The 27,571-nt window shown below is 46.1% G+C and overlaps 2 protein-coding genes across 3 annotated transcripts in view; one reads left to right on the top strand and one right to left on the bottom strand.

Annotated features, from left to right (window-relative positions):
• Window positions 1-27,116, top strand: LOC111836414 (voltage-gated potassium channel subunit beta-3). Of its 2 annotated transcripts, XM_023797669.2 has the most exons (15): window positions 1-561; window positions 1,108-1,914; window positions 12,156-12,199; window positions 13,358-13,395; window positions 13,476-13,555; window positions 13,645-13,689; window positions 14,042-14,086; window positions 14,607-14,650; window positions 16,119-16,205; window positions 18,143-18,228; window positions 18,908-19,028; window positions 19,109-19,203; window positions 20,066-20,186; window positions 20,412-20,500; window positions 24,590-27,116. In XM_023797669.2, the coding sequence occupies exons 2-15, from the start codon at window positions 1,667-1,669 to the stop codon at window positions 24,677-24,679; spliced, it is 1,233 nt and encodes a 410-aa protein (XP_023653437.2). In that variant the 5' UTR covers window positions 1-561; window positions 1,108-1,666; the 3' UTR covers window positions 24,680-27,116. The 2 variants fall into 2 exon arrangements, with proteins under 2 accessions (XP_023653437.2, XP_023653435.2); XM_023797667.2 differs by having other exon boundaries at window positions 1-1,914.
• LOC111836415 (motile sperm domain-containing protein 1-like) overlaps window positions 25,637-27,571 on the bottom strand; it is a 6,689-nt gene continuing 4,754 nt past the window's right edge. The window contains exon 5 of the mRNA XM_072717631.1: window positions 25,637-25,775. Within this exon, the coding sequence (XP_072573732.1) occupies window positions 25,768-25,775 (8 nt within the window). The 3' untranslated portion in view covers window positions 25,637-25,767. The remainder of the gene's footprint in view (window positions 25,776-27,571) is intronic.

The following is a 27,571-nucleotide window of genomic DNA, read 5'->3' on the forward strand; positions in this document are numbered from 1 at the left end:
GGCGAGGCGAGGTGCAGGCTGTCCGGTCTGGATATGCGTACATTGGCAGGGGTCTCTGAATTACACATATTCTGGCGCCGTACATCTCTGCTGGATTAGGGATGGACAGTTAGAGAGTTAAAGTTGGTGTTGCGTTTACTTTTTTAGGGGCAGAGGGAAAAAAAAACAAAGCATGGCTTCCATAAGCTCATTCCCTCACAGCTGAGGTGGGATAAACGGAGCTCTACCGCATACTTGCGTTTCCATGCAGGCGAATTGGTGGTGGAAACGAGAGAGGAAAAATGGGAGGTGGAGGGGTACGTAGGTGGAGAGAGGTGAGGTAAAGTGAGCCCCGGACAAGGTGAGCTGGGAGGATTCGTGGATGCTGGATTGATGGCTGAATGGCAGTTGTCATTCTCGCAAAAGGTCAATTTAATCAGGAGAAGTCGCTGCTGAGAGCGGTGCGGCTTGCGCGTATGTGTGAGGCTCGCTTGGTGGAAGGGAGGAGCAGCGGCGAGCTCCCCCCCTCCAGCACATCCAGAGCGAAGGAAGCATCTCACTGATCTCCATCCTGGATACTAGGTGCTCTGATTTTTTTGTGTGTTTAAACTTACGTTACAGTAGCGCGTCGGTGTTGATTTTAAGGCGTTAGACAGTAAGCGTGAGTAGGGGCAGGAAAGCAACGCTGGTGGCTGTTTTTCCACCTTGTAGACAATGCAATTTCCGCGATCGCGTCTAAGCTTATTTTTGCCGAATGAAGAGCGTCAACTGTTCACTGGCGCAATAAAACTAAAAGGCTTTCCATGGGCGAAGGGGGAGACGAACGGGAATCAATAGGGACACCGAGGCAATTAAGGTTGCGTGAGCAACAACATGAATCATTAATTCATTCAGTTTTACTGTGACTGTTGTTAAGTCAGCTTGCTCGTCCTGCTTAGTGTCTGGGAGCTATGGGGAGTGCGATGGATTGAACTCTCTCAGTGCTGCGAATTGCTGACTGGGTGATGCCGCTAATTAATGGGAGTAATAAAAAAAATGACTTGAGCCTCTGTGGCAGCCGCCGTTTCTAGCGGACGAGACTGAGTAGTCGGGGCTGCGGGCGCCTTTTTGCGCGTATCGCCTGTGCAGCCAGCGCAAGTCCCGGACCTGCGTCTTGTGCAGCCGGGAAAACCCGGCGATCCGAGATGGGAGAGAGCGGAGGCGCGGGAGAGCTGCAGTAGCCGGGTCCGTGAAGTGGGAATCGGAAGATCGCGACTCGGTCGGCCGAGTCTCAGAGTACTGAGCCATCCTGCGTGCCGTTCAGATGGACGCGATGTTTGCACAGATAAGTACGTGCGTGTGTCCTGCATGTCTGTGAACGCTACTATCAAGCTGACATCCAGCGGTTTATGGACATCTGTCCCAGTTGAGCTGAAGTGCCAATGCTCTGTGGGCCCGGTAGACTATCTGTGAGACCACTGCTTCCCCTCTAAAGCCGAGTGTCAAGGTGTGGGGGGGGAGGGGGGAAGATCCTGTGCTGTACCACTGTAGACAGGCGTACCTGCTGGGACATCTGGAGACCTGCTGGTTAAGGGCTCAGCACCTGTAGGCTGCAGACAGGAGGGGAGCTCGCATACCGCACAACCAGGCTCGGAAGGAGCACGGCGGCCGATTACCTGGGGAGAGGCGCGCAGACGGAGGGACCAACATGCAGGTGTCCATCGCCTGCACGGAGCACAACCTGAAGAGCCGCAGCAGCGAGGACCGGCTGTGTGGCGTACGCGCCGGGCCCCCGACCGGCTGCTCCGGCACGGGGGGCGGGGGCCAGGGCTCCAACGCCCACTACCTGCCGCAGGGGCAGACCAAGGCGAGGGCGATGGGTGGCTCGCGTGTCGCCCCCCACGGGCACGCCCACATGAAGGAGGCCATTGGGAGGCACAGCAGCATGAAGTACAGGTGAGTGTGTGTGTATGGGGGGGGGGGGGGGGGCGTACTGTGGTCCAAGGGGCACGGTATGCCCGCCCCCTGCAGTATCCAGCTTGTTCTTACGCCGTTGGTCAAAGGTACATTAACATGGTCAGAGACCCCCCCCCCCCCCCCTAGTATTCTCTATGATGGTGCAGGTGTCATCCAGGGGGAGGGGGTTTACAATATTACAAGCAAGTTATTTGAGGCCCCTGGGCTTCAGCCTGGGTGAACCTGCGCAGTGAAGTGCCCCGAAGTGAAGGGTGTTTTCTCGGGGGTATTGGAGCAGCTGTCTTGTTGGGGGGGTAAGTCAAGAGATGGGGGGGGCGGCAGGTAACCGATACGGTTCTGGGTTTGCAGACAAGCGCTGGCTTGTTCATATGCTGTTTAAAGTTTCATGAGAGCCTAGACCTGGCGGCCACGCTGGACGGATCGCTGTGGGCGTGACGGGCGATGGGGAGAGGGCGATGGGCCATTCGCTGCCCGCTCTGCCCCTGGTGCAGAGAGAGCAGGGGACAGCACCACCTGGGTTACTGACCCTTTGGCAAGGTTTGTAGAGGCTCAGTAATGGAGGGTGGGGTGTGGGTGGGCGTGGAGATGAGGGGCAATTTATGTCACGAGGAGGTCGCCCTGGGGTGATTCTCAAAAGTGCGGTTCACCTCAGAAGATCAGTACGGGCTGCCTCGGTCACCTTCAGTGTCATTGACCAGTCTGTGCTTATTCGAATGACGAAAACTGTGATGCAGTCTAATTTTGAGGAGTTTTAAAGGACCTTTATTGCCATAAGGCAAATTAATAATTATGCAAAAAATAGCAAAATTAGGGAAAAAAGTAATTTTAATGTGTCCGTGTTTCTCATGATCACTCCATTGGGGTTACAGCTAGCAAATCCATGTCATTCCCCAGGTTTCTCCATCATCGTGATGTCACTCTCAGGTCGCTGTGATGTCATCGCTCAAGTAATTTTGATGTCATGGCTCCGGCCACAGCAGAAGATGTGCCCCCCGGCATAGAAGAGAATAAGAAAGGAGGGATGGTAGGGTCTGTGCAGGCAGCCCTAATGACTTGCGCTAATGCACACTAAGTGTCTGAGCTCAACGGTCCGTTTTTAAAGAAAACCAAGTCGGGCAGCATCCTCCTGTGAGCCATTAACCTTTTTGAAACAGGCCGCCGTTGAGTGCGGTTGACCACTTGCCCGTGATGCAAGATGCTTTCGGGTTTTATTCACCATTGAGTTAAAGAAACTGCATTAAAACAACACGATTTACATTTTACATTTTACTCAGCAGTGTGGTTACTTCTGTTATCTCTGTCAGGTTGTCCTCCATTAAAAACATTTAGCATTTGCGTACCCAGGCACTGACTGTTGGCTGTGTTCACATACTGATTAGTGGTCCAGTGTGGGAGGGGGCTTCACTCAAATCCCCTTAATGTTCAGGTGCCGTTTGAGCTGGAGTTTCTCGCCGTACAGACTTGTTTGATGTAGAAGTCTGTGTTTGGCGTCCATGCAGGACAGTGTCCCGGCTCTGCACTCACAGTATTACAGACAGAAGCTGAGCTTCTAAGAAAATTCAGAAAAGCTTTAAAATAACAAATTCCATATTCCGAGTTCCCTGTACTGCTCCTCGTTAGTTGCCGGACCATTACGCGCGATCCATTTTAAAGCTTCAGCGAGCGCTTAATTATCTAAAAAGGGCTTCTGCTGAAATGCTTTAGTGGGCCGAAGGCTCCGTCCGTCGCCGCTTACTGGAAATGCAACCAAGGGTTTCCACTTGGCCGCAAATTCGGCCTGACATTTGGGTAAATATTTACATTTTCGCTCACCTCTGTGTACGTTGCCCGATGCGCGGTACTGGGGATGGGTCACTGCGTATCCTGCTGGCTGGAGCGGCGTGCCGGTGATCGCTCCTCCCGGGGGAGTCAGGAGCTGCTCATCCTGGTCAAAAACAGATGGCGGGTCGCGGCCCGGCAGAGGCCTGATGGGTGCATGGGTGCCCTTTTGGCTTTGTCTGTTAGGGCTGAGGTGGGGGGGAGAGGGCATTGCCCTTGGACCGGCCCGACAGGCAACTTGATAGCATTTACAAGAGGACATCACCGTGGAGGCATCTCCCTGAACTCCAGCGCTAAGAGGGTTTGCCACGGTCACCTGGGACGCTCTGCTGGACCCGCCTTGGCTTTGACACCACATCCCCCAGGTTACACGTCCTCGTGATTTATCTCGGAGAGTCTTGCAGCCGTTTTGCCTTTTCCGATTCTTGCTGACCTGCTTCCTCCCTGAGATGGAGCTGTTTAATCTGCTGATTGAGGATCAGTAGCCCAGTATTCCCTCCCGACAAGCTGGTCTACAAAGTGTTTTCCTTGCTTTCTCTTCATCTGTAATTGCTGTATCTGCATGTCGCACTAATCTGCATTGTCCGGTCATTTCCCTGGAACCACTTACCCAACGTGGGACCACTGATTCTGTGGCCTGTCCTGGGGGCGCAAGGCAGGAGGCAGAAGGCAGGGGGCGCTCTACCTCGTCAGGCTTCCTCATCACGTGTTACAGTATCGGAAACCAAAACTCACTTCACTCAAATCAGAACTTTCGTTAAATTTCCACAGCGCCACATACATTTCCTGGGAAATGTATCCAGTGAATTTAGTTACTTTTGGAAATTTGGTCTTAAGATTTGGACTTGGAATTAAGAAAGACTGATGCATGGATAGGGTTAGGGTTAGGGTTAGGGTTAGGGTTAGGGTTAGGGTATACACAGTTCAGCCATAACATTAAACCGCTGACAGGTGAAGTGAATAACATTGATTATCTCATCACACCTGTTTAGGGGGCCGTTATATACTTATATCCCCCACTTTGTGAAAGTAGAATGTCCCTGTGAGACCTTTCATAAGCTACAATGGCATAAACGAAGAAGCAATTACCATTAATTTATATGGGAAACATTTTTGAGCGTTCCCGGACCGAAAAATGACCTCCTAAATCATACCAAGTAACACACAACACCTAAAATAACACTAACACCTAGTAAACGCAGGAATGATATGATATTGCATGGCCTATATAAAGTAGGAATTATAAGTGTATAGGGATGTTTCACTTACCAGAATAAATAGTCATGCATCACTTAACAGGGATACGTTCAGAGAAATGTCTCGTCAGCTGTTTTCGTCATTGTGAGAACATCGTAGAATGTTCTTACACAAGCCTAGACGGTGTAGCCTGCTACACACCTAGACTACGTAGTATAGCATAAATAACGATAAAAAGTACCGTATAGTAAACAAGTAAAGCATTAACATAGTTGTTTATTATCAATACTGTACATAATTATTTGTGCTATACTCTCGGACTGACAGCACAGTAGGTTTGTTTACGTCAGCGTCACCATCCATACGTGAGTAATGCGTTACACTATGACGTGATAACGACTCTACGACGTTACTAGGCGATAGGAATTTTTCAGCTATTATAATCAGCTGTTATAATCTTGTGGGACCCACATCGTATGAAGCGAGACTGTGACTGGTTAAAGAAGTAAAACGTTAGCCCCACCCTTGTTGACCCCAGGGCGCGTTGAATTCAGGAAAATCAGGACATGCACCTATGCAGCATTGTAGACGGGTGGTTTTAATGTTATGGCTGATCAGTATATTACTTATATAATTGCAGATATTGTTTCCTCAATCAATCATCAGAGGTGTGCATGTGAGAGATGTTGCCTCTGGCGTCCGCATTCTTTTTCGTACAGTCACCACGAATCGTTTATTCTGGCCAAAGATCCTGAATCTACCTCAGACTAATTAGAGGAATTCAGCTAACAAGGGAGTTGTTACGGAGTAGAGGACTGTGGGAAATTTGGCGGTGGCACAGGGACAGATAGCTTGGATCGGCCCCGCCGCTTGGGTCCGGCGGAGTGCGCTGTGTGGATTGTGCCTGTCTCTATGATCCGCTCGCTCTATTTGTTTCGCTGAACGACCGCATCTTTCACCCTTAACTGGTGCCTGTGAGGCCTCACAGCTGCCCTTGGCTCGGAGAAGAGAAAAGCTGCTTAAGAGACCCACTAACGAGCAGACGCCTCACACCGCGCGCAGCGACAGGCTCCGCGGTGTGGACTAGGCATTAGGCCACAGGTCTGTGTAGGTCGAATGTTTTTAATACCGGTGCTACTTCCCGTGGCAGCCGGGCGTGTATGAAATGCACTCACGTTAAACCTGCGTTAATCCTCATGGTAGTCAGGCCTGCGTGAGGTACAGTGATGTTAAACCTGCGTTAATCCTCATGGTAGTCAGGCCTGCGTGAGGTACAGTGATGTTAAACCTGTGTTAATCCTCATGGTAGTCAGGCCTGCGTGAGGTACAGTGATGTTAAACCTATGTTAATCCTCATGGTAGTCAGGCCTGCGTGAGGTACAGTGATGTTAAACCTGCGTTAATCCTCATGGTAGTCAGGCCTGCGTGAGGTTCAGTGATGTTAAACCTGCATTAATCCTCATGGTAGTCCGGCCTCTTTCTATGTACCTACCCCAAATAAAAATGGAAAACCATGAAAAGTAAAGGACATTTTCGGAAAACTAAAAAAGTAAAAGCCTAACCTAATCACAACTATAATCAAATCATAATCCATTGACAAATACAATCAAATGGTGCACTTCCTACTTAAAGCAAACATCCATCCAATTCACAGTGGCCGACTATGTCAGGATGCTGAAGCTAAAATGGGTAGCATCTTAAGCAGGATTAGCAAGTCGATTTGGTTTTAAACCAGCTATGAAAACTACTTTGTTTTACGCCAGGTTTTTACCCTCATTCGCTTCAGCACGTTTCTCCAAACCCAGTTTACTTATTCAAAACCAGTAAGTCCCTGAGGCTGAGACGTTTTTCCAAAGCGACACGTTTCATTGGTGAGATGGAGCAGGATTGACAAAGTCTGTCAAAGCAAAACGAACCTTCTAATGTCATACTGTTTTGTCAGTCATTACATAATGCCTGTATATATCCATTCAGTTAATTCACCGTGCATGTTTTATAGAAATCATTATGCAGTTCCTTAATTATGACCATTACTCTATAAATGTCAATCTGTTACATACTTCTTCAGTATATACAGTACTAATGAATTATTTCACAATGCTTTATTTATTGCACATTGACTCATTCTATATCAACTGAGTGCAACACTTTGCTTTGATATACAAAAAAAATGCATCCACCAACACAACATAATCTGCAAAGTGTGCACTTTTTTTATTTAAAGAGAACTTTTAGCTATAATGACCGTGACGCACATGAAACGCAGGTGAATGTTTATGACCATGCACTGGAGGCCTAAGCAAAATAAATACAAAGTACAAAATAAGTACAAAGACAGAAAAATATCATCAAGACTATTTAATAAATGATTCAGTTATGCATAGAAGCTCTCCAGCTCCTATTTATTAGGCTGAAGGTTCTCATTAACATATCTAATGAAGCTCCTTGTTGCGACGCTGGTGTAGATCCATGCTTTGCGATCCGGCGCAACCATTTCCAGACCTACAGGGTGCATTCTGTGAAGAGGAAGCACGTGACACCCAGGATAGTCGCGAGCCTTCCACAGCCATGCCGAAGACGTCACTGTGGGTTGACTCAGGACTAGGGAGTAGGGGCGGTACGTATACAGCTCATCTGCAAAGCGGCCAGTGATCGCACAGAAGCGTGAGGAGATCCCAAACCAAGTCAGGCTGCATCGGCACTCTTTCTTCTCAGGGAGCAGCTGTGGTTTTCAGTGTGAGGTGCAATGTAATAAAAGTCTTGCAGATGGTTCTGTGATGCGTGAACCTCTTTGACTTCTGTGGTCAAGGATTCTCCGGTCTCTCTCTTACTTTAGACACACTGAAGGTTGCTTATCCAACATTACACTTTTGATAGGGAAAAGTACAAGTGAAACTTTATGCTATCCATCTATCTTCCGACCACTTACCTTGGTCGGGGGGGGGGGGCTGGGTCACACCTTGGACAGGACGCCAGAACAGCACAGGACACATGCACATGCGATGTGACACCAATTACCCTGACTGCATGTCTTTGGATTGGAGGAAGAAACCAGAGCAACCAAAGGACTCCCATGCAGCACAGGGAGAGTGTGAGAGTGTGAGATACTGCTTCTATAGTCTAAGAAAAGACAGGCTGTTAAATGCATAGGTCGTCACAGTGTTTTCCAACTCGGTCCTCGGGGAGCTGCAGATGGTCCATGTTATTGGTGTCTCCAGCTCCCTGGCAGACAGTCCACATTTTTGCAAAACCGCGGACTGTCTGGAGGTCCCCGAGGACCAGGTCGGGAGACGCTGGGTTAACATCTTCTGTCCTTTCCGTTATTACTCTTTCTGATTAATGGTGCCCACCCACCTGCTTTGTCTACATTTTCTTTTCAGAATCCAGTTAGTTGCCCGATTGAGTATGTTTTCAGACGTGATCGGGTTGGTATAGTTGATATTCGATATTGCAACTATTCTCCCTCTGCTACCAGATCTTCATCGTAAAAGTCGATAAATGCATAACAGCTATGAATCTCTCGGGTGGGAAGGTCGGACGAGCTCGCTGATGTATGTCGCGTGGTAGTGAAATTCGAACAGTGACCTAGCTATGCTGGATATTCTCATCAAGGCCGGATCTGCTGGCCAGCCTCCTTCACTGAAGGGTCGGGAGACGGACAACTTAACGGAGCGTGGATTTCATTAGGAGATCTTCTTTTTCAAGGCGCTGCGTGTCTGCTCAGCCAAAATAGTCTCCTTCTACAGGCTCCTGCGTGCGTTTGCCTTTCCTCTCACATCCCCATACCCTGTCACCCTCCGCCTCCTGCCACCTCCATCATGCGATCGTACAGCGATTGACAGCATCACCACGCATCGCTGGCGAGGCTTTGCACGCGCACCACGGAAATTCACAGTCCTGACACTGATTGCCATCAGCCGTGGGCTAATGATTCCATATTGCTGGGAGGGCTCGACTAATCGAGGGCCGTGGTTTTGAGTGGGGGGCCTCCATCACTGTCTGGCGCCGTGCATTCTGGGAAAGAGGAGGGAGTAACGTGCTGGCGTTCGGTCTGACGCGATACGTGTTGCGGGGTTTGTGTCGCCCCATTTTGGAGTAGTGAGTCCTGTTCGGGAAGAATGTGCTTGAGAAATTGAACAAAAGTATCAGACACATACTTAACAGGAGATACTGGGTGGAAGGATGGATGAATGGATGGACGATGGGTAGGTGGATGTAAAAGACATATAGAAGTCAATGTGTTCTGTCTGCACAAAATGCTTATACCTTTGAAAGGGGTTTATTTGTCAGGCAGCCTAAAATCCCATGAAAAATTCATCCATTGTGCCGTAGATTGAACTGACAAGGAAAAACAACACACCTCGTTTAGGTAGTACATACTGATGAGTCAATAAATCACAATATGCAGAGATGTATGACTAAAATGTGCTTCACCCTGATTCATAAAGAGGTTGTGTGTGTGTGTGAGCTTCGGCATCGGTGCTTGTGTGTGTGTGTGTGTGTCTGTGTGGATTAGGTTTATATTATATTACAAATGTCCCCCACGATGTAATAAAAAAGTTATTTTGACGTTGTGGGGACCATTTTTCAGGTTCCCACAAAGATCAGTGAATGCAATCAAAAAAGTAAAAATGCCAGTTTAACAGTGGGCTAAGCCTGTGTGCTGGTAATTAGAAGGTCGCTGGTTCAAACCCAGCCTCAGCATGTCTGTGGCTCCTTGAGCAAGGCCCTTAACCCCAAGCTCTCTGGGTGCTGCTATGGGTGGCTGCCCTTCATGTACAACTTACTCTACAAACAGCAAGTTGAGGGGGGTGTAAAGACAATATACCCGTGAGGATTAATAGAAAGTATTAACTATTATTATGGTTAGGGCTGGGGGGGGGGGTTAAGGTCATCATGTTGGGATTAGAGTTTTCCCCTTAGAAATGAATGGAGAGTCCCCACAAAGATATAATTACAAACCTGTGTGTGTGCGTGGAGATGATGGTACAGTATCAGCTGTGGGTGGGAAGCCAGAGCAGAGAGAGGACGGCCAAAATAGATTCTGTGGAGCTGTATTAGCAGCACCTGCTTCCCTCTCAGCTAAGTGTGTGTGTGTGTGTGTGTGTGTGTGGATAAGAGACCTCTTGCGGACCCCTGCGTGGACACGCGCCCATGCATGTCAGTGAAGCCGTGTTTGTGTGGAGGTGTGGGCAGTGCTGGTCACAGCAGCTGTCCTGCTCAAAACGTCACGATTCTGAAATAATACCCAGTTTGTGTACATTTTGACTCTTAAAGCGTAGCATCACGCTCAGGCTTATGAATTTACTAAACTGCCGAATTCATGCCCATCCAGGCCACGCGCCCAGGCAAACCGCACAGATAATCTGAGCTTTAAAACTTGGCTTCCTTTGAACTGTGTGGTTTTATTTGAAACTTAAATCCTCAATGCTAATTATTATCATACTGTCCTGAATACTGTGGAATGCATTCGAATGAAGGAGCAAGAGTAAAAATAGACCCTCAGTCAATGGGAAGTTCCAGATGTGGGAAAGACAATGTGGGGGTCAGCGAGCTGGTATGTGCACACAAGCATACATGTGCATAAGCACACGTATGTGCACCTGTATCGAGACCCTTCTGTGGATATATTGGGCTTTGCTTACAAGCATATACAATGTACTCAGTGCACTATGTAGGGCAAACTGCATTGAAAGTGCTTAATTTGAATTTGTGTGTTTTAGATTTGCTTTTTATTTTATACTCTATATATTTTGTGCTATTTGCATTCTGTGCAAACATGCAAAAGAAATCCCACAAAACAATCGACTGGACAATCGATGGGTTCGAATGCCTGTCACTGTGAGGGTGCATACCATGTGATGGACTGGTGTCCTGTGCAGGGTGTCCTCTGCTTTGTACCCTGTGCGGCTAGGGATAGACTTCAGGCTTAGGCTCATTGTGATGGATGGATGGATGGATGGATGGATGCATGGGTCATCCTGTTAAATGGTAAAATATTTTAAAAAGCTATAAGTGAAGTATGATCACCTTGCCAGTGCCAGAATAGCACACATTTTAAATGCCGCTAATGAGCTTACTGCTTGCTTTACCAAAGGCTATTTTTGGATCACTGATTACATGCAAGTATGATAAATATCATAAATTTTGCCTTGTTTTAATTGCTGTCATCCTTATTGTCAACCACGGGGATCATGGGAAAATAATGTAGCTGGCTGCATTGCGGAGTGTTTTGTGGACAGTTTGTTGGCCAGAAGTTGCTTCAGATATTCATTGCACTCCATTAAAGTCTTTTACCTACAGAAATGTGGGATGTATAATCCACAACATCCTAATTATTCACTGTGTAGACAAATATCCTTAGGTGACTCAAGCATACTTCTAACCTCAGGCTAAAATCCACTATCCAGTCACAGATGTTGAGGTCAAAGTCACCCCCTTTGCTAAGAGTTCAGATAGTAACATGGCTCATTTCAGGAGAGTCTCCTGATTTTCAGTGTATAAGAGGAGCACGTGTCACTGACAGAGCGTGGTTATTCAACGCTGAGGACACGACGGGGAAGAAGCTCAGCTGTGTTCATTGCCTTGGTTTTCTCCATTTGAGTATCTTTGAAAGATACCTCCCAGCACCTCTGATATCAGTGTTCGTGTTCCAGGAGACACAGGAGAGCAATCAGGAACAATCAGGATAACGGCAACCACATATAGCTAATCTGGATAATTAAAATAGCTTAAAAGAAATTAGCCATCGAAGATCATTGTTGGTGTTTTGATTGATAACCAAGGTGTGTTTTATAAGATTCAGGTAGTGGTGATTCTCTGTTGGTACCGATATACTAACTGGATTATGCAGTACAACCTGCTCATGAATATTAATGTGATTATTTGCATATCCGATGGAACTAATTAATTTTTAAACAATCAGTTTTATCTGGCATCATCCACGTTACACTTTACACAATGCTCTGCACTGATTTTTCAATTCAACTACTTCTAACTGTAAGCATATGTGACTGACAAATTCTTTATTAATAATCTTTCCACATGAACTAACCTATGCACGTCATTGTTGATTGATTAGGTCATGGCTGTAGAACGTTTTCCTGCAGATAAGTGGTTTGCTGACACCCTATAGACACAGCATGGACATCAGTAAGAGAAAGATCCGTATCTCATATGTCTGCTGTCTTCATTTCTCTCTTCAGGAACTTGGGAAAGTCTGGACTGAGAGTCTCCTGTCTGGGTTTAGGTGAGTGTGGTCCCTGCTCACACAGTTTACCACACGAGAGCTAACGGCACTGGAAATGCTAACTGTAACGGGCAACGGTAAATGTCTCCTAGAAGGACCTCGACATACTGGCTATATATCAACACTACCATGAAATGGAAAAAATCAATCAATGAGTTGGGTTAACGCTATCGCTAACGTCTGTATGCCATAGGTATGCGGATGGTGATGAAAGGTTTAATGAATTAGATTATTACTTGGAGGGGTGGAATCTGTAGCCCCAAGAAGGTACTTGACCTGTAATGCTTCAGGATTCACATTATCTAGCTTTATAAATGGGTCAGATGGAAAATTATACGCGGTATAATTTGTATCTTATAATGATGTCTGATAAGCAAATAATCTAATTGGCATGGTGACCTGTTCCATAACCCAATTATTAAGGTGTTTTTTTACAGGAGTACCTTAGACGGCTAGATGCTTCATTAGCCTGTAAATGGGCTTCCAGAAAGCTTGTTTCCTAAGATCAATGATGTAGCCTAGTGGGTGTCAAGCCCTGATCTCAGGGGGGGTTGGATGTGGGGGAGGGACACCATCGGCCACTTTTGGTTTGTTGTTGCCGTTCGCTGAATCCTGATCATGATTCAGCTCGGTCGTTAAATTCTGAATTCTTCCACCCGATTGGATGAAAGGGTAAAGTCGTATCTTTGGATAACAGCCTGAAGCCTGAATTTGGTTATGTCACTGAATTATTGATTTATAACAAAAAAAATATATGCATAAAAGGATACACAAATGAACTTTGTTCATTACTTGGGAAAAGCCCAACAAGGCCATCAAATGTGGGTTGGAACTGGCTCTGGTATTCAGAGACCATCCAGGACCTGGCTGGAGGGCCACTGCTCTAGCTGAGTGACTCATGATCAAACCACCAGTCACGTTTGCCATTGAGTGGTGCACATGCTAACCTGCCACACACCGCAGTGGTGCAGCTGATTGACTGAAGGGAAGGATCTCAAACTGACTGCCAGATCTCTTATGGAGGAGGTCAGATGACCTGTTTTGAGCTGGCTGTCAGAACCAATCCGTGCGGCAGATACAGAGAGCCTGTGATGCTGTCTGTTTTTCACTTGCACGCTTAGGTCTGACAGCCCAATGCATTTTATCCTGTCTTCTCAGGAACGTGGGTGACCTTCGGCTCCCAGATTTCAGATGAGGTGAGGCCCTGCAGCCGTTCACAGACGCACGGGGCCGTAAGCTTCAGTGCCTCTGAGTCTCAGTCTGTGTCTCTCCAAAGATGGCAGAAAATCTGATGACCATCGCGTACGAGAACGGCATCAACCTGTTCGACACGGCGGAGGTGTATGCATCTGGGAGGTAAAGGCCTCGCCCGTTTCTATCAGGACACATCGCTCAGCTTTTCTCTCAGCCGCTTCACCCTTTTCTGTCTCTCTCTGTACCTACAGAGCTGAAATCACTCTAGGGAACATCATTAAGAAGAAAGGATGGAGGTATTGTTTGCATTTCCATGGCACGAGTTATGTGTTAGTAATTGTGTCAGAGAACAGTGGCAGTGGTGACAATTATAGTGCTTTGAGCAATGACAGAGAGGCAGAAATAACTGATGCTGATCATCACAAAAGTGATTACAGTTACAATGCTGATGGTGATTGCAATGATGATGGTTACGGTCATTATGGTGATAGTGATGAAAGTGATGACAATTACAACACTAATGGTGTTGTCAGTGATGATGGTTACGGTGATTATGGTGAAAGTGACAAAAGTGATGACAATTACAACACTAATGGTGGTTATGGTGATAATCATGTCTCACGTGGCTGCTTCTTCTCTGTCTCCCAGACGCTCCAGTTTTGTAGTGACCACCAAAATCTACTGGGGAGGACAGTAAGTGTGTTCTCTTTTTTATTTCTAATCAGCAGAACTTCTTATGTAGAAGCTCACAGTTAAACTAATCACAGAGTTTTATTGAGGTTACAGATGTCAGTATAAATATGCAAAGAGCCAGAAATGTTGTATTTCGACACTATATGGAATTTATATACTCATATGCAAATATTTTAGATTGTTTAGTGACTTTTTTAAGTAAACTTCACTTGATTGACACTAGCTTAGACTTGCCTGCCCAGAGGATATTTTATAAAAAAAAATACTTTGTATTATTAATGATTCTAATAAATGTATGAAGCACCATAATTAAATGACATGGTCATCTACAAACTCAGACTCACAGAAGCCAGTTATGAAACACGAGTCCAAAAACAGCCCCGGTGTCATGTTACTGGTGCTCCTGAGATGTCTGAACAGTTTAAAATAGGCAGAAGTTGGTGCCAGAATAAATATCTCTTTGCTAAATTTGCATGACATTGCGATCACAATCTGTGGCAATAACTGTTCTGACCTTTAGGGCGGAGACAGAGAGGGGTCTTTCCAGGAAGCACATTATTGAAGGTACGGCGCTGTCCTGATTAATTATACTATAGCTCTAGTTATTCTCATTATAATTCACTCTGTATTGGGAGATTTATTGACCTCTTTCCCGTTACCTGTTAAACTGAGACTTGTTTTTGATCAAGAAATCCAGTTCAGTTAGTGTTAAAACCATAGGAGTAATTCCTACAGTAGGTGGAATTTGAATAGACATTCCTATCAACATCATGAATCGTTCCCCTGTCCAGTATACATTACATCACACTACAAAAGCTGCTTGCTTGTTCCTCTGTTTTCAACGCGTTGAGTTATTGTGGAACTAATAACTCATTGGAACTAAAGCCCACTCTGAGCATTTATAGAGTTAACACCGTATTTTGTTTGGTGAGATTTGCAGAGGCTGTACTTCCAAGGGCAAAAGTCCGGAAGGGCTCATTGTTTGTTCACGCAGGAACAAAAGCATCGCCCTGCCCCCAGGACTGTGACCTAATTAGTTAAGAGTATTAGAATCCTGCTCTAATTACAGCATGGTTGTTAGAGCTGGTTTGTCCTTCAAATGTGACACATACAAGCATCTGCTCCATGTCGATCTTATTGATGCTCACAAGGTTACAGTGATAAAGCGGTACTGGATTGATGAGGTTATAACCCAAAACCAATACTGGATTGACAAGCTTATGTCCATAAAGCAAAACTGGGTTGACTAGGGTTTATCCATAAGCCAGTACTGGCTTCACTAGGATATATCCATAAGGCAAGACTGGATTCACTAGGATATATCAATAAGGCAAGACTGGATTCACTAGGATATATCCATAAGGCAAGACTAGATTCACTAGGATATATCAATAAGGCAAGACTGGATTCACTAGGATATATCCATAAGGCAAGACTAGATTCACTAGGATATATCCATAAGGCAAGACTAGATTCACTAGGATATATCAATAAGGCAAGACTGGATTCACTAGGATATATCCATAAGGCAAGACTAGATTCACTAGGATATATCAATACGGCAGGACTGGATTCACTAGGATATATCCATAAAGCAGGACTGGATTCACTACCTTATACCCATGAGGCAGTACTGGATTCACTAGGTTATATCCATAAAGCTGTATTGACTTGTATTGGGCTTATTTATATAGCAGTACTTGGCTCTCTTAATCTGGTCACTTCATTACATACAATGCTGCTGTTACATTTCCAACTGTAGAAGTTATATTGCGATATCATCTCAAATTCACACGGACCATATTCCAGGTATGACAGGTGACCTCTGGAACTATTTTGGGAAACAAAAAAATGAGTGAAATGTATTTTATGTTGTTAAAGTTGAATCTTCCCATGTGTTGACCATGGAAAGGTTATGGAATGTTCAGGGATGATGTGGGAGGTTTAGATACTGGTTAGGCTCTACATGGCGACACCAGGGACCTTGACCCTGATGGGATTGTTAGTACTGATCACATGACTTCTGTTCCAGGCCTGAAAGGCTCCTTGTCTAGACTGCAGCTGGAATATGTGGACATAGTCTTTGCCAACCGCACTGACGTCAACAGCCCCATGGAAGGTGAGTCTTCCTCCAGGGCCCTTGTCTGTCTCCACAACTGCCAGTCATTTGGTGTGAGCCGTTCAAGCAGAGAGTCGGTGTGACTCAACATGACTCAGCCAGCCAGCCAATCAGGTAGAATGAGTCCCTCGAGTCAGTCAGTCAGGCTGGATGAATGAGTCAGTCAATCAGTCAGTCTGGCTGTGCGAGTTCGTTAAATGCCGATGGTCAGTTGACAGTTTCCTTTAATATAAATACAGCTTGTGAAACATTAAGTGCTTTAAATGGCAAACAAGAAACCCAGAACATCATTAATGATGTCACCAAAATGTGAGTATTAAAACTTGAATATGCACTCAGTGGCCAATCTGCCTTTACGAGCAGGTGTACCTCATGAACAGCCTGGTCCTCCACACAACACATCATGTGGCTGCAGCCGAATACATAGAGCATGCAGACTGGGTCAAGAGGTTCAGTTACTGTTGGACTGAGCATCAGAATGGCTAAGACGCCGTGGGTGATTATGATTGCCGTAAGTGGTTCTTACGGCCTCCCCAGAATTTTCATGCACTTCAGTGTGTAGGGTTTGCAGGACTGATGTGGTGAACAAATCAGCATCTGGTTAATGGCTACTCCGTGCCTGAAAATGCCTTGTTAATGAGAGAGGTCATAGGAAAACGGCCAGCCTCGTTAAATCTAACAGGAAGCCGCAAGTGCCAAAATAAAAGCCATGTGCAGAAATGCTTCTCATTAACCTTTGGAGTGACTCTGGGGAGTGTATATATACACATTATACTGAGTTATTCTTTTTTTTCCATAGCATCCAAACCGACAAACTTTCAAACCCATTTTATCTGTTAAATTGTTCAGAGAAATATTATTATGTGAACTCCCACACGCATGCACATGCGTCAGGTTACCAGTCAGCTGCTGAATAACTGCATATGTTAAATGCGACTGGGCACATTCGACTCAGGACTCGCAGGAGTCTTATTAAGGAGCAGAAGCAGCCTGAATGTGCCAGGCTAGCGTGGGCAGAACAGCACCGTGTGTCCCTCTCCGCCTCCTTCCTGCCATCGCTGGGCCGCCAGGGCTGGCCGTATCCTTTCGGAGGCTTCTTCCCAGCACCCGAATGTCGCCGTTTGGCCGGCTTTCAGCGCTCGGGCCGGGCTGGGAGCGCTCACGTCTGATTTATGAGCTGCAAGCGCTACGGCTCGCAGCGGCACATCGCCTCACCCTGCCTGCATCTGTTTGTTTTACTGAACGAAATAAACACCGGGAGCCTTGTTGTTGTTGTTTTTTGTTATTCGATACACAGTAACATACTTATTTTTTATGGGCTGTACTAATTATACAGTAAATACAGTTGCATGGTGCGTTGCATAAATTTCACATAAATCAAAGCAAGATGAACTAGATGGATTGTTTATTGTCACTGCCTATTAATATACAACGACATTCAGTTTGAAGCAAACTGTTAAACTTAGCAGCTTAAAATGGCATAAATATCATGGATAAAAGCAAGACCATGCTGGTAAAATGCAAATTACAACACATTTTTTAAGGTGCCTTGTCAAAAGTAAGGGCTCTTATTTTGAATGCGGTTTTTACTATTTTTGTTTATAGCTAAATAGAGCTGTATTCATTGTAGGATGGATATAGGATGGATGATGTACACCTCTGAATTTGAAACGTTAGCTTGTCATGCAGAAGAACTGTGTTTTGCGGTTGGACACTGAGCAGTGTTGCATTTAAGAAGAGCTTAACGCACAGCAGGCAGGACAGCGACTATCAAGATCAGTCATATGCTCAGCTGCAGCAGATCGGAGGTGCCAATCAAAATGCCCAGGCATCAGGACACATTAGTTTGATGCTTCGGGGAAATCGCCTTAAAGGGTCATGCCGGGCTGTGTGTGTAATCAGGCGTGTGTGTGTGTGTGTGTGTGTGTGTGTGACAGAGGTGGTCCGTGCCATGACCTTCGTGATCAACCAGGGGATGGCCATGTACTGGGGCACGTCTCGCTGGAGCGCCATGGAGATCATGGTGAGCTTGCTCGATGTTGATTCACTGATATGACCTGAGGGCACATCTGTCAAGCAGAGGGGTGTTGGGGGGTGGGGGTCAGGAGAAGACATGATCCTCCTCCTTCGATCCTGCAACCTTCCCTGGGCCCTAAAGCTTTAAGTTTCTACATTGTACCAAACAGCACTTCCTCAAAATGAAAATATTGCCCCCACCTTACCTGTTTCCCACCACTTGGTGGCAGTGTGACCACAAATTGGGAGTTTTCTAAGGTCACCCTCTTTCCCCAGGGCCTTAATTCTGTCACATAATTTGTTAAGGGCCATAAAAATCCCTGATGTGTAACACAATGAGGTTAAAAGGGACTGTCTGCATGATAATACTGTCTGGAAAATGTGTCTTTCCTCACTCAGAGGTTTAGTGTGCCAGCAAAGATGCCCCTAACCCATTTTCCACAGAGGAGCACATATGCCCTCTCAGTAAAAGTTGACTCCTCTCATTCGCCATCGAGTCGTAAGCAAAACTTCTCAAAAAAATGGACCACTAAGCCTCATTTTCCCTTAATATTTAAGAACTAGGAATATTTCTTTTCTCTTCCTCTGAGCCATGTTTAATTTTGGTTCATGGTTTAAAAATACAGTTTATACTTTTCCCTCATTTTCCCAGCACATAACATGTCCTATGTCTCTCCCACCACCAGGAGGCGTACTCTGTGGCACGTCAGTTTAACCTGATCCCCCCAGTGTGTGAGCAGGCAGAGTATCACTACTTCCAGAGAGACAAGGTGGAAGTTCAGCTGCCCGAGCTCTACCACAAAATCGGTCAGTGGCTGCTGGAAGTCAGACATCCACCTGGTAACAAACATTTCCCAGCGGCTGAAAATGCCTCCCATGTTGGCCAGGTGTGGGAGCGATGACCTGGTCTCCCCTGGCCTGTGGGCTCATCACGGGGAAGTACAGCGAGGGCGTCCCCGACTCGTCCCGCGCTGCCATGAAGGTGAGCGGCTCACATGAGGATGTGGGTTCAGTTCCCACCTCTGGCTCTGTTCACGTTCTTCCCCAGTTGGTATGTGACTCCTTTTGCAATCTAAAAGCATGCAGTTGAGATGGATGTGTGCCTATGCATTACCCAGAGTGTGTGTGTGTGTGTGTGTGTGTGTGTAAGTGAGCCCTTTGTTGGACTAGTATATTATCCAGAATGTCCCCCTGTCTTATTCCCTGGGCGGCTTGGGATAGGCTCCAGGCTTCTAGTAACCATGAACGGGATAAGCCATTGGATAGACAATGCACTGATGAGCAGGGGCATAGCTAAAAATCCTGGGCCCCCGGACAAAATGTCACTGCGGGCCCCCTGATAGGGTTGTTACTTACAATCTGAAGGGTCCCCGGAACTTGCGAAGCAGAGGTTCCACAAACAGATTATAAATGATTGTTTTCCTTATTTGGGGGTGCCAATAAAGTGCTGGGCACCCCCCGTATCTGCTGATTATCTATGCCTGTCCGACACCCCTGCCGATGGGAGATCCATTGATCCAACATTATTGTATTCCTTCAAGCAGGTCATTTGTTTTAGCTTTTATGTTCATTGTAGACAGATGTTCTCTCATCAGCCAGATTCAGGATGGCAGTAGCATGAGAGAAAAACGAACCGTAAAATGGCCGTTGGAGAAACGTGTTGTGGTTTTGCTCCCGAGTCAGCATCTGTAAGTGATCTGTGTGCGACTGGCCTGTGATGCGTTTATGACCGCGACCGGCCCATGACAGATCGATGACCGCGACTGCCCTGTGACTGTTACCGCTGTATGACTCATGGCCTGACACGCATTGATCCGTGACTGATTTGCATCGTGGTCTGCCAGGGCTACCAGTGGCTGAAGGAACGGGTGAACAGCGAGGAAGGCCGCCGGCAGCTGGCCAAAGTCAAAGAACTGCACCTGCTGGCCAGTCGCCTGGGCTGCACTGCTGCACAGATGGCCATCGGTATGAACTGCATGCATGTGTATGCACTGTGTCTGTGCATCCTGCAGTAAGGCTGTTCTGCATTCTGCCTCAGTCACTGCATAGTAATCTCTTTGTGAATCAATTTCCACACATTTAATATCCACAGCTACAGATTGGCCACAGTCCTCACTGTTCAACCAGTATGTGTGTCCATGAGTCGCACCCAGGTCATGTGACTAACCTCTGTGTCCTTGTGTCCATCAGCCTGGTGCCTTCGCAGTGAAGGAGTCAGCTCTGTACTGCTGGGGGTCTCCAACTCTGAGCAGCTCCTGGAGAATTTGGGCTCCATACAGGTAACCCACAAGGAGTGCAGTCTCCGTACCATGGTGCAGATGTTTTCATTGCACATTCAGTATTTTAGGCTTGTCTTGTCATCTTGGGATGTGCTAATGGGGTCGGATCAGTGGTCATAAAAAATAATGTAGAAAAAGGTGGAGAAGTTTGGTGCAGTGTAGAGCATTAAGGAGCAGTGGACTGTCTGGCACAATGTAGAGCATTATGGAGCAGCGGACTGTGTGGAGCAGTATAGGACATTAAGTGGCCGTGGACTGTGTAGAGCAGTATAGAGCATTAAAAAATACAGCGGACTGTGTGGAGCAGTACATAGCATTAAAGGGCAACAGACTGGACCAGACTAGTGTGGATCATCATGGAGCAAAGTGGAGTATGTAGTATTTAGACAAAGTCGAGGACGTGTGACCAGAAGACTGTAGCCCAGCAGGGTTCCCTTCCTCCGGCTGTTTCCTTATTTACTCAAGGCTGATATTAGTCACCTTTCAAATGTGTGGATTTTGTTATGGAAATAAAACCTAAGTCACCTTGGAGTGTTTGGTAAATGAACTAAGTTCACTTTTCAAGATGAAGGCAGCATCAAAGTTTGATGCTGCTTCGGGAGCTGTGTGGACTGAGTAGGTATCACTCCGATAGGATGTGATAGGATGTTATAGGATGTGATAGGATGTGATGGTGCAGCAGAGAGGGGACGGCATTCAGGATGGCTGTGGAGTGTGACGAACAGAATGGGCAAATCACTGACTCTCACAAATCTATGCCTTTTTTCGTTTGCGGGATCTCAGCCCATTTCAGTGAAGATGTGTTTGGGATCTCATCCAGTGTCAGTGGGGGTGTGTTTGGGTTCTTGGGCTGTGTTAACGTGGATGTGTTTAAGATCTCAGTCTGTTTGAGTGAGGATGTGTTTGGGATCTGGGCGTAGCATGTGTCAAAGTGCTGACTGTTTTTTCCCTCCTGGGATGGATCATTTAATTCAAACATCTCCCAGTTCAGTCGGAAATAATGACAGTTTCGGCGGCTGTCTGCTGCCCGCTTGCTAGGAGGTGGGGCTGTCGGTGCTGGCAGGAGGGTGCCTGTCTGTGGCAGTCTTTAAGGGGGAGGGGTGCCTGTCTGTGGCAGTCTATAAGGGGGAGGGGTGCCTGTCTGTGGCAGTCTTTAAGGGGGAGGGGTGCCTGTCTGTGGCAGTCTTTAAGGGGGAGGGGTGCCTGTCTGTGGCAGTCTATAAGGGGGAGGGGTGCCTGTCTGTGGCAGTCTTTAAGGGGGAGGGGTGCCTGTCTGTGGCAGTCTATAAGGGGGAGGGGTGCCTGTCTGTGGCAGTCTTTAAGGGGGAGGGGTGCCTGTCTGTGGCAGTCTTTAAGGGGGTGGGGTGCCTGTCTGTGGCAGTCTATAAGGGGGAGGGGTGCCTGTCTGTGGCAGTCTTTAAGGGGGAGGGGTGTGCGGTTGTTGTATGTCACAGTACAAGCTGTGTAAGCATGTCAGCCCTGGAGGTGGGAGCAAACTGTGTTTGTGTTTTTGAAGTTTTTAAATTATTCTGATCATCACTGAACACTGCTTGGCGTTTACTTAACTTCCACTTATCATGGCTTAGTACTAGCAAGCCCCCCCCTCTGTGGGAGATCCCATTCGTCCTCACGCCGGGGGCATCTCCATGTTGACCTGGATCCCCCAGTCCCGCAGGTCCACCGCTCTGGCACTACCGTACTGCTCCTGAGTGACGGGCAGCCGGAAAGCGATGCTGTTCCCCTCCCAGATTTGCTGGTGGCACTGTGGGGCCCTTCAGCCCTGCCAGCACTTTTCATTTGAAAGCGTCGCTTTTATTCTGGTACCATCATTGTGCTATTGTGATGGTGCCTCTATAATTATCCCCGCCTCCTTCCATGGTGGATCGTTGTCTGCCTGCTGTTTCTTTGGTCAGATGATCGGGTTTCACATGTACCTGGATGCCAGACCATGAAGTGCAGTGCATGAAACATGGGGATTAAACCCCAGTCGGCTCTCTCAATGAACTCCCGCCAAACTAGGGATTCCTGAGCTCACAGTTTCGGCTTAAATAGTAACAATGTCTTCAGGTTTCTCATAGTACTACGCTTATGTAGTACTACATGTAGATAGCTGATTCCTGATTGGCTAGCTGGGATTGTCATTCAAATAGTTTTCGGCAGCAGATTGGCTCCGGTTGTTGTATGTTCCCTCATGCTAATGCTACATAGCTTCCTGTTAGCATTTGGCATCATAGTGTTTTCAGTGCCCTTTCTGATGTTATTTTTAACCAGTTTTCAGGTGTTTTACTTTAGCTTTCATCTCCAGGGCCGTCTCAGCATCCACTTCTCTGGCCTTTTCCCCAGGGTTTTGCTGCATCTTCTTCCACGGGTTTCTGATTATTAAATTGTTGGGTTATTTTTGAGAAGAGAGGTGACAGGAGCCTGGTTTGCTTATGACACATGAACCTCGCCTGGATCTCCATTTTGTCTTGAAAAGGAAAGTTGATTTACAAAGGGCACAAAAATTTGCCCCCACCCCCTAAAAGGAAATGCATTAACACTGTATCACCCAAACAAGAGTTGTTGCAAATAGACCAACGACAACAAAAATGTGAATGTTATCTACATCTATTCAGCAGTGTTCAACTCAGACCCTCCGTTCTGAAACGCTGAGCGTGTATAGGTTACTATATTTGGAACTGATTCTTTCCAGCAGTATATTTTTGATGAAGTTTTGTTCAACTTGTCCTTCCTCCCAGAAACAGCCCAATTATCTGTATTCCTGGGAGCCAAATGATCGGAACTCGGTGGCAGCACCGAGAGCACAGATACATCAGGTTCCTTACCTCTTTGCAGGAACCAATAAGGAAACATCTCTGTTCCACATTTCTACATAAGGACAAATCAGGAGATTGATTTTATAATTTGACCAGTCTTAATTGGAGCAGTGATAGCCTGAATCTGGTTTTAGTTATTATTAGTGCTAGTTACTGAGTTAATTATTCAGCTTTGGGTGCAGCAGACTGGGGGAGTCTTATAGCTCTGGGGGGGTTTATTACAGAATCTGATTCGCTTGCCTTTTCGTTTCTCAAACTTTAAATGGTCTTCAGATGTACAGTGATCCCCCACTATATCGCGGTTCAGCTATCGTGCCCCCGCTACATCACAGATTTTTTCCCGACGCGTCACAGTTCTCTGCGTATCGCCTACCTTGCTTGTGGTGCGATTGTTTTCCTTCTGTTTAAAGTCCTACGACGGCTCCCAAGCGTCCCGCATCTTCTAAGCCTTCTGGTAGCTGTGAGCCTAAGCGCCAGCTTAGAAGGTAAAACCCCTGGATATGCTTCGACGTCACTCGCCATTATGGCTTGAATGACTCGACGGTACGCTACATCGAGAAGGATGAAAAGAATATATGAGCCATATATGTTTTTATTTTTATATATTCCATTACGTATACAGAGAGATGTGTGTGTGTGTGTGTATATATATATATATATATATATATATATATATATATATATATATATATATATAATTATTTTATTATTATTGTGTTACTCAGATCCTTTCCCCAACATCCACATGTGTTTAAAGTGTGTGGGAGGGCTATTTTAAGGCTTAAACTATATTAAAAAATGTTTATTTATATAGTCTTTCTATATCGCGGATTTTCACCTATCGCTGATGGGTCTGGAACGTATCTTCCGCGACAGGCGGGTTTCACTGTATATGTCAGTTACAGGTGGGTCAATTTCTCCCCTTTGATACAGCTGAATATTTTATATAGTCCATGATTGTACATTGTCTACGATCTAGGGCTTAGAAGCTTTATTTCTGATAGGTGGCCAACATTACATTTCTATTTATACCATAAAAAGATCTTTTGGCTTAGTCATTTAATGCATTTACTGCAGTTGCGTGGAAAATCATTATCTAAATTGGATTTGGAGTTGATTAAAGCCCAGGCTATAAGAAGCTGAGCCAAGTTTTTAGCTCTGCGTGTGGTTCCTTGGCAGGTCAGGGTCCGGTAGTATGACCAGTGCATTGATTGAGCTGATGGACTTACGGCGTAACCCCGTCACTCTCTCTTGCTCGCACCCTGTGTCACAGGTCTTGTCCCAGATGACGCCGCAGACGGTGAGCGAGATCGACTCCCTGCTTGGGAACAAGCCACACTCCAAGAAGGAGTCCCGAGCATGATGTGGGCAGGTCTGGAGAACCAGAGGGAGTGAGGAGGAGGAAGAAGAGGAGGTGCTAAATCCACAGGAGATGCAGGAGATACGTGGACGACGGGCCTGCTCTCCAGTATAACCAACCGCATGTCTATCCAGTGCTGCGCTTCCAATATTATTACTGCACATTTACTTAGAAACGTATGAAATATATGTATTTAAACCCAACAGGTATTCCCAATAAGCTAATGCATTCTATAAATGAAACGTAAAAGCACATCACAAGGTTATGAAACACAAAGCTTAGATATCGCAGGGAAATCAATGCTGCTAAAGGACTCTGAGTGGCCTGGTTCTGATTCTAAACGTGCTTCATAAGGACAACAGAGACCACTTGTAAATGCGAGACCAGACCATTTCCGACCCTGATGTCTACAGCTTGACCCTCATTAAAGGAGCGCATGTCCCTTTAGTAACTAAAAGCTTTGCGAGGCAGGGGTGACAGAGGATTATGCCACATGAATCGATGTTAGATGGATAGACGAAGAGCCCAGGATAACCAGTTAGCTGGCTGCCTGGTCACAGACCTTGAGCTCAAGACTGATGGCCATCAGACTGGTCTGACGGGCACCGTGGTCCAGCTGGCCTCCCCACAGCGCCCTGCCTCTGGAGCCCCCACCCTGCTAATCCTGACCGCATTTATAGGTGTCCCCAATCCATCCGTGTTATCCATAGTTATGCCTTATCTGAGCTGTGCATGTGGAAGAGAGGTGGTGCATTCTGAGAGGAGGGTGGAACAGGGCTCCCCCTGCTGCCCATCTGTGTAAATGCACCCTCATCATGCAGCCAGCCAATGTCACTAACTTTCATGAAGGGACACCTTTTGGAGGTTCAGGTTTCCTCACATTTTAATGGGAACTCCTGATGTGTGAGGTAGCGTGTCACAGGTCAGTATTCATGGGAACAAGCCACACTCCAAGACGGTAGAACTCTCCTTTTAAGAATAAAGAGAGGATACTGTTAATAGTGGCTGCTCTGGGTGTAACAAATTGTTCTAGATCGTGCTGCTTTGCTTCAAGGAAGAGTGGTGTTTTGCACCAGTTCTGACGTCGACCGTCATTTATCTGCAAAAAAAAACAAAAAAACGGCTGCTTAAAGTAAGGGCATGTGGCAATTTACATTTAATAAGTTAACAAAAAAAATTGTGTCACTTCACTTTTAAGTGAAGCTTTTCACTGAGAATAGAAATGCGCCGATGAAAGGGTAACTATTCTTTCCGTAGTAAAACAAAGATGAAACGGGGAGCAGAACAGTGGATGTTTAATTTTAATCTGTGACCCAATGCCCACCTACATTATGATCAACACCTATCTTGCTTGTCAGTTTGCTCTTTGGAAGAGTTTGGAGTTTGAGGAAATTAAGAGATATTTATTTAATCAAAGTTATTTCTTTGAGAGTAAACAACAGGAAGAGATCTGGGGAAATGAGAATCCTTCTAAAGGTTTTTGTATATACATAAACTGGTATTGCACTGCATAATTAATATTGCTTGTAAAACTGAAAATACTGTCTTGCAAAAGAAAAAAAAAATCCTGTAATGAATGTACCTTGCTTGCCTTTTAAGAGGAAGAAAATGTTCTCTTTATAGAATGACATAATCCCTAGTTTTTATATAGGTAGCTGCAGAAATAATGACAGGCGAACTTGCAATGGAAAAAGCAGTGAAAATGAGGTGGAATGCAGCCCCCGCTCCTGGAATGTCGCTTTACATTCATTTTTTTTTTTTTTGCACCTTCAAAATATGCTCTACCTTCTCCTTAGGCTCCATTATTAGAGAGCTGACAGGTATCGGTTTGGCTCAGCGTACTCCCAAGACAGGGACCACAAATTCACCCCCCCACCCGCCCCTTCATGCGAAACGCAGCACACACAGCTACTCAATTTCACAAGCACACATGTCCAGGAAGAATTTAATGACCCAAGAGAGCATCCATCTGAAATCTGAGGCAGCAGGTTCCGCTACGGGTAGCGTGTGACAGTTGTACTGCAGGTTATGTCAACGTCAACTCAAAGTCCCCCCCCCCCCCCCCGACTTACGTTCCATTTAACCTACCCACCTGCTGCACCTGTCTCGTCAAAACCATCATCACCCCCGTCATGGTACGAAGAAACAGGATTTAGAGATCTGTGCAACATTAGAACATTTCAGACTATTTATTAATAAGTAGTTTAAAGTTTATTTAAATTGTATAGATATTATACTCTTTCCTTTTTCTAGCTGCGAAGTCGCAGATGACTTGGAAGATTGCTACACATTTTGCATGAGATGTGAGCGTGATGTGTGTACAGGTGCATCTCAGTCTGCGTGACTGGCAGGTAAATCGCCAAGGCCTGCGCAATCGGGCACTGTGTGGTAGGATCTTATAGAATAACACTAAAGATTCAATAAAGTCTTCCTGAACTCATTTTCCTCCCTGGCACAGTCTCTGTTTTGCCCTGTGGGCATCGACAGTAACCATCATCCAAAGTCTGCAAACGACTCCGTTCCCTGGGTGGTCAGGAGCCAGTGGCAATGCAGTGATTGGGGAATGGGCCTTGTAGCCCCAAGGTGTCTGATTCCAGAAGGGGTCTTGCTGTATTACCTTCAGATGGGGCATGTGCATTGGGCCAGAAGATATCCAGCTGTATAAAATGGGCAGGGAAAATTGAAGTGCTTCAGATTAAACATATTGAGCGTCTAAATGTAATCGTATGTCAGAGAAAGATGACAGCACAATTATAGAGGTCCCTTTCCAGTGAGCCTTTAAAACTTGTCAAGATGTTTGACAGTTACTTGTTTTCCAAATAATGGGCTACCATCACGCGTGGCCTGTGAGTTTGCTGGGACGGATCTGGTTGGGAACTCCTGCAAGAGCCCGTT

The sequence above is a fragment of the Paramormyrops kingsleyae genome, chromosome 10 (genome assembly GCF_048594095.1).
Source record: "Paramormyrops kingsleyae isolate MSU_618 chromosome 10, PKINGS_0.4, whole genome shotgun sequence".
NCBI lineage: Eukaryota > Metazoa > Chordata > Actinopteri > Osteoglossiformes > Mormyridae > Paramormyrops > Paramormyrops kingsleyae.

Coding starts and splice junctions, on each gene's coding strand:
- LOC111836414 (XM_023797667.2), top strand. CDS start 1,667: ATGCAGGTGTCCATCGCCTGCACGGAGCACAACCTGAAGAGCCGCAGC. Junction 14,651..16,118: donor CAGGAAGCACATTATTGAAG/GTACGGCGCTGT, acceptor CTTCTGTTCCAG/GCCTGAAAGGCTCCTTGTCT. Junction 19,204..20,065: donor CGTCCCGCGCTGCCATGAAG/GTGAGCGGCTCA, acceptor GTGGTCTGCCAG/GGCTACCAGTGGCTGAAGGA.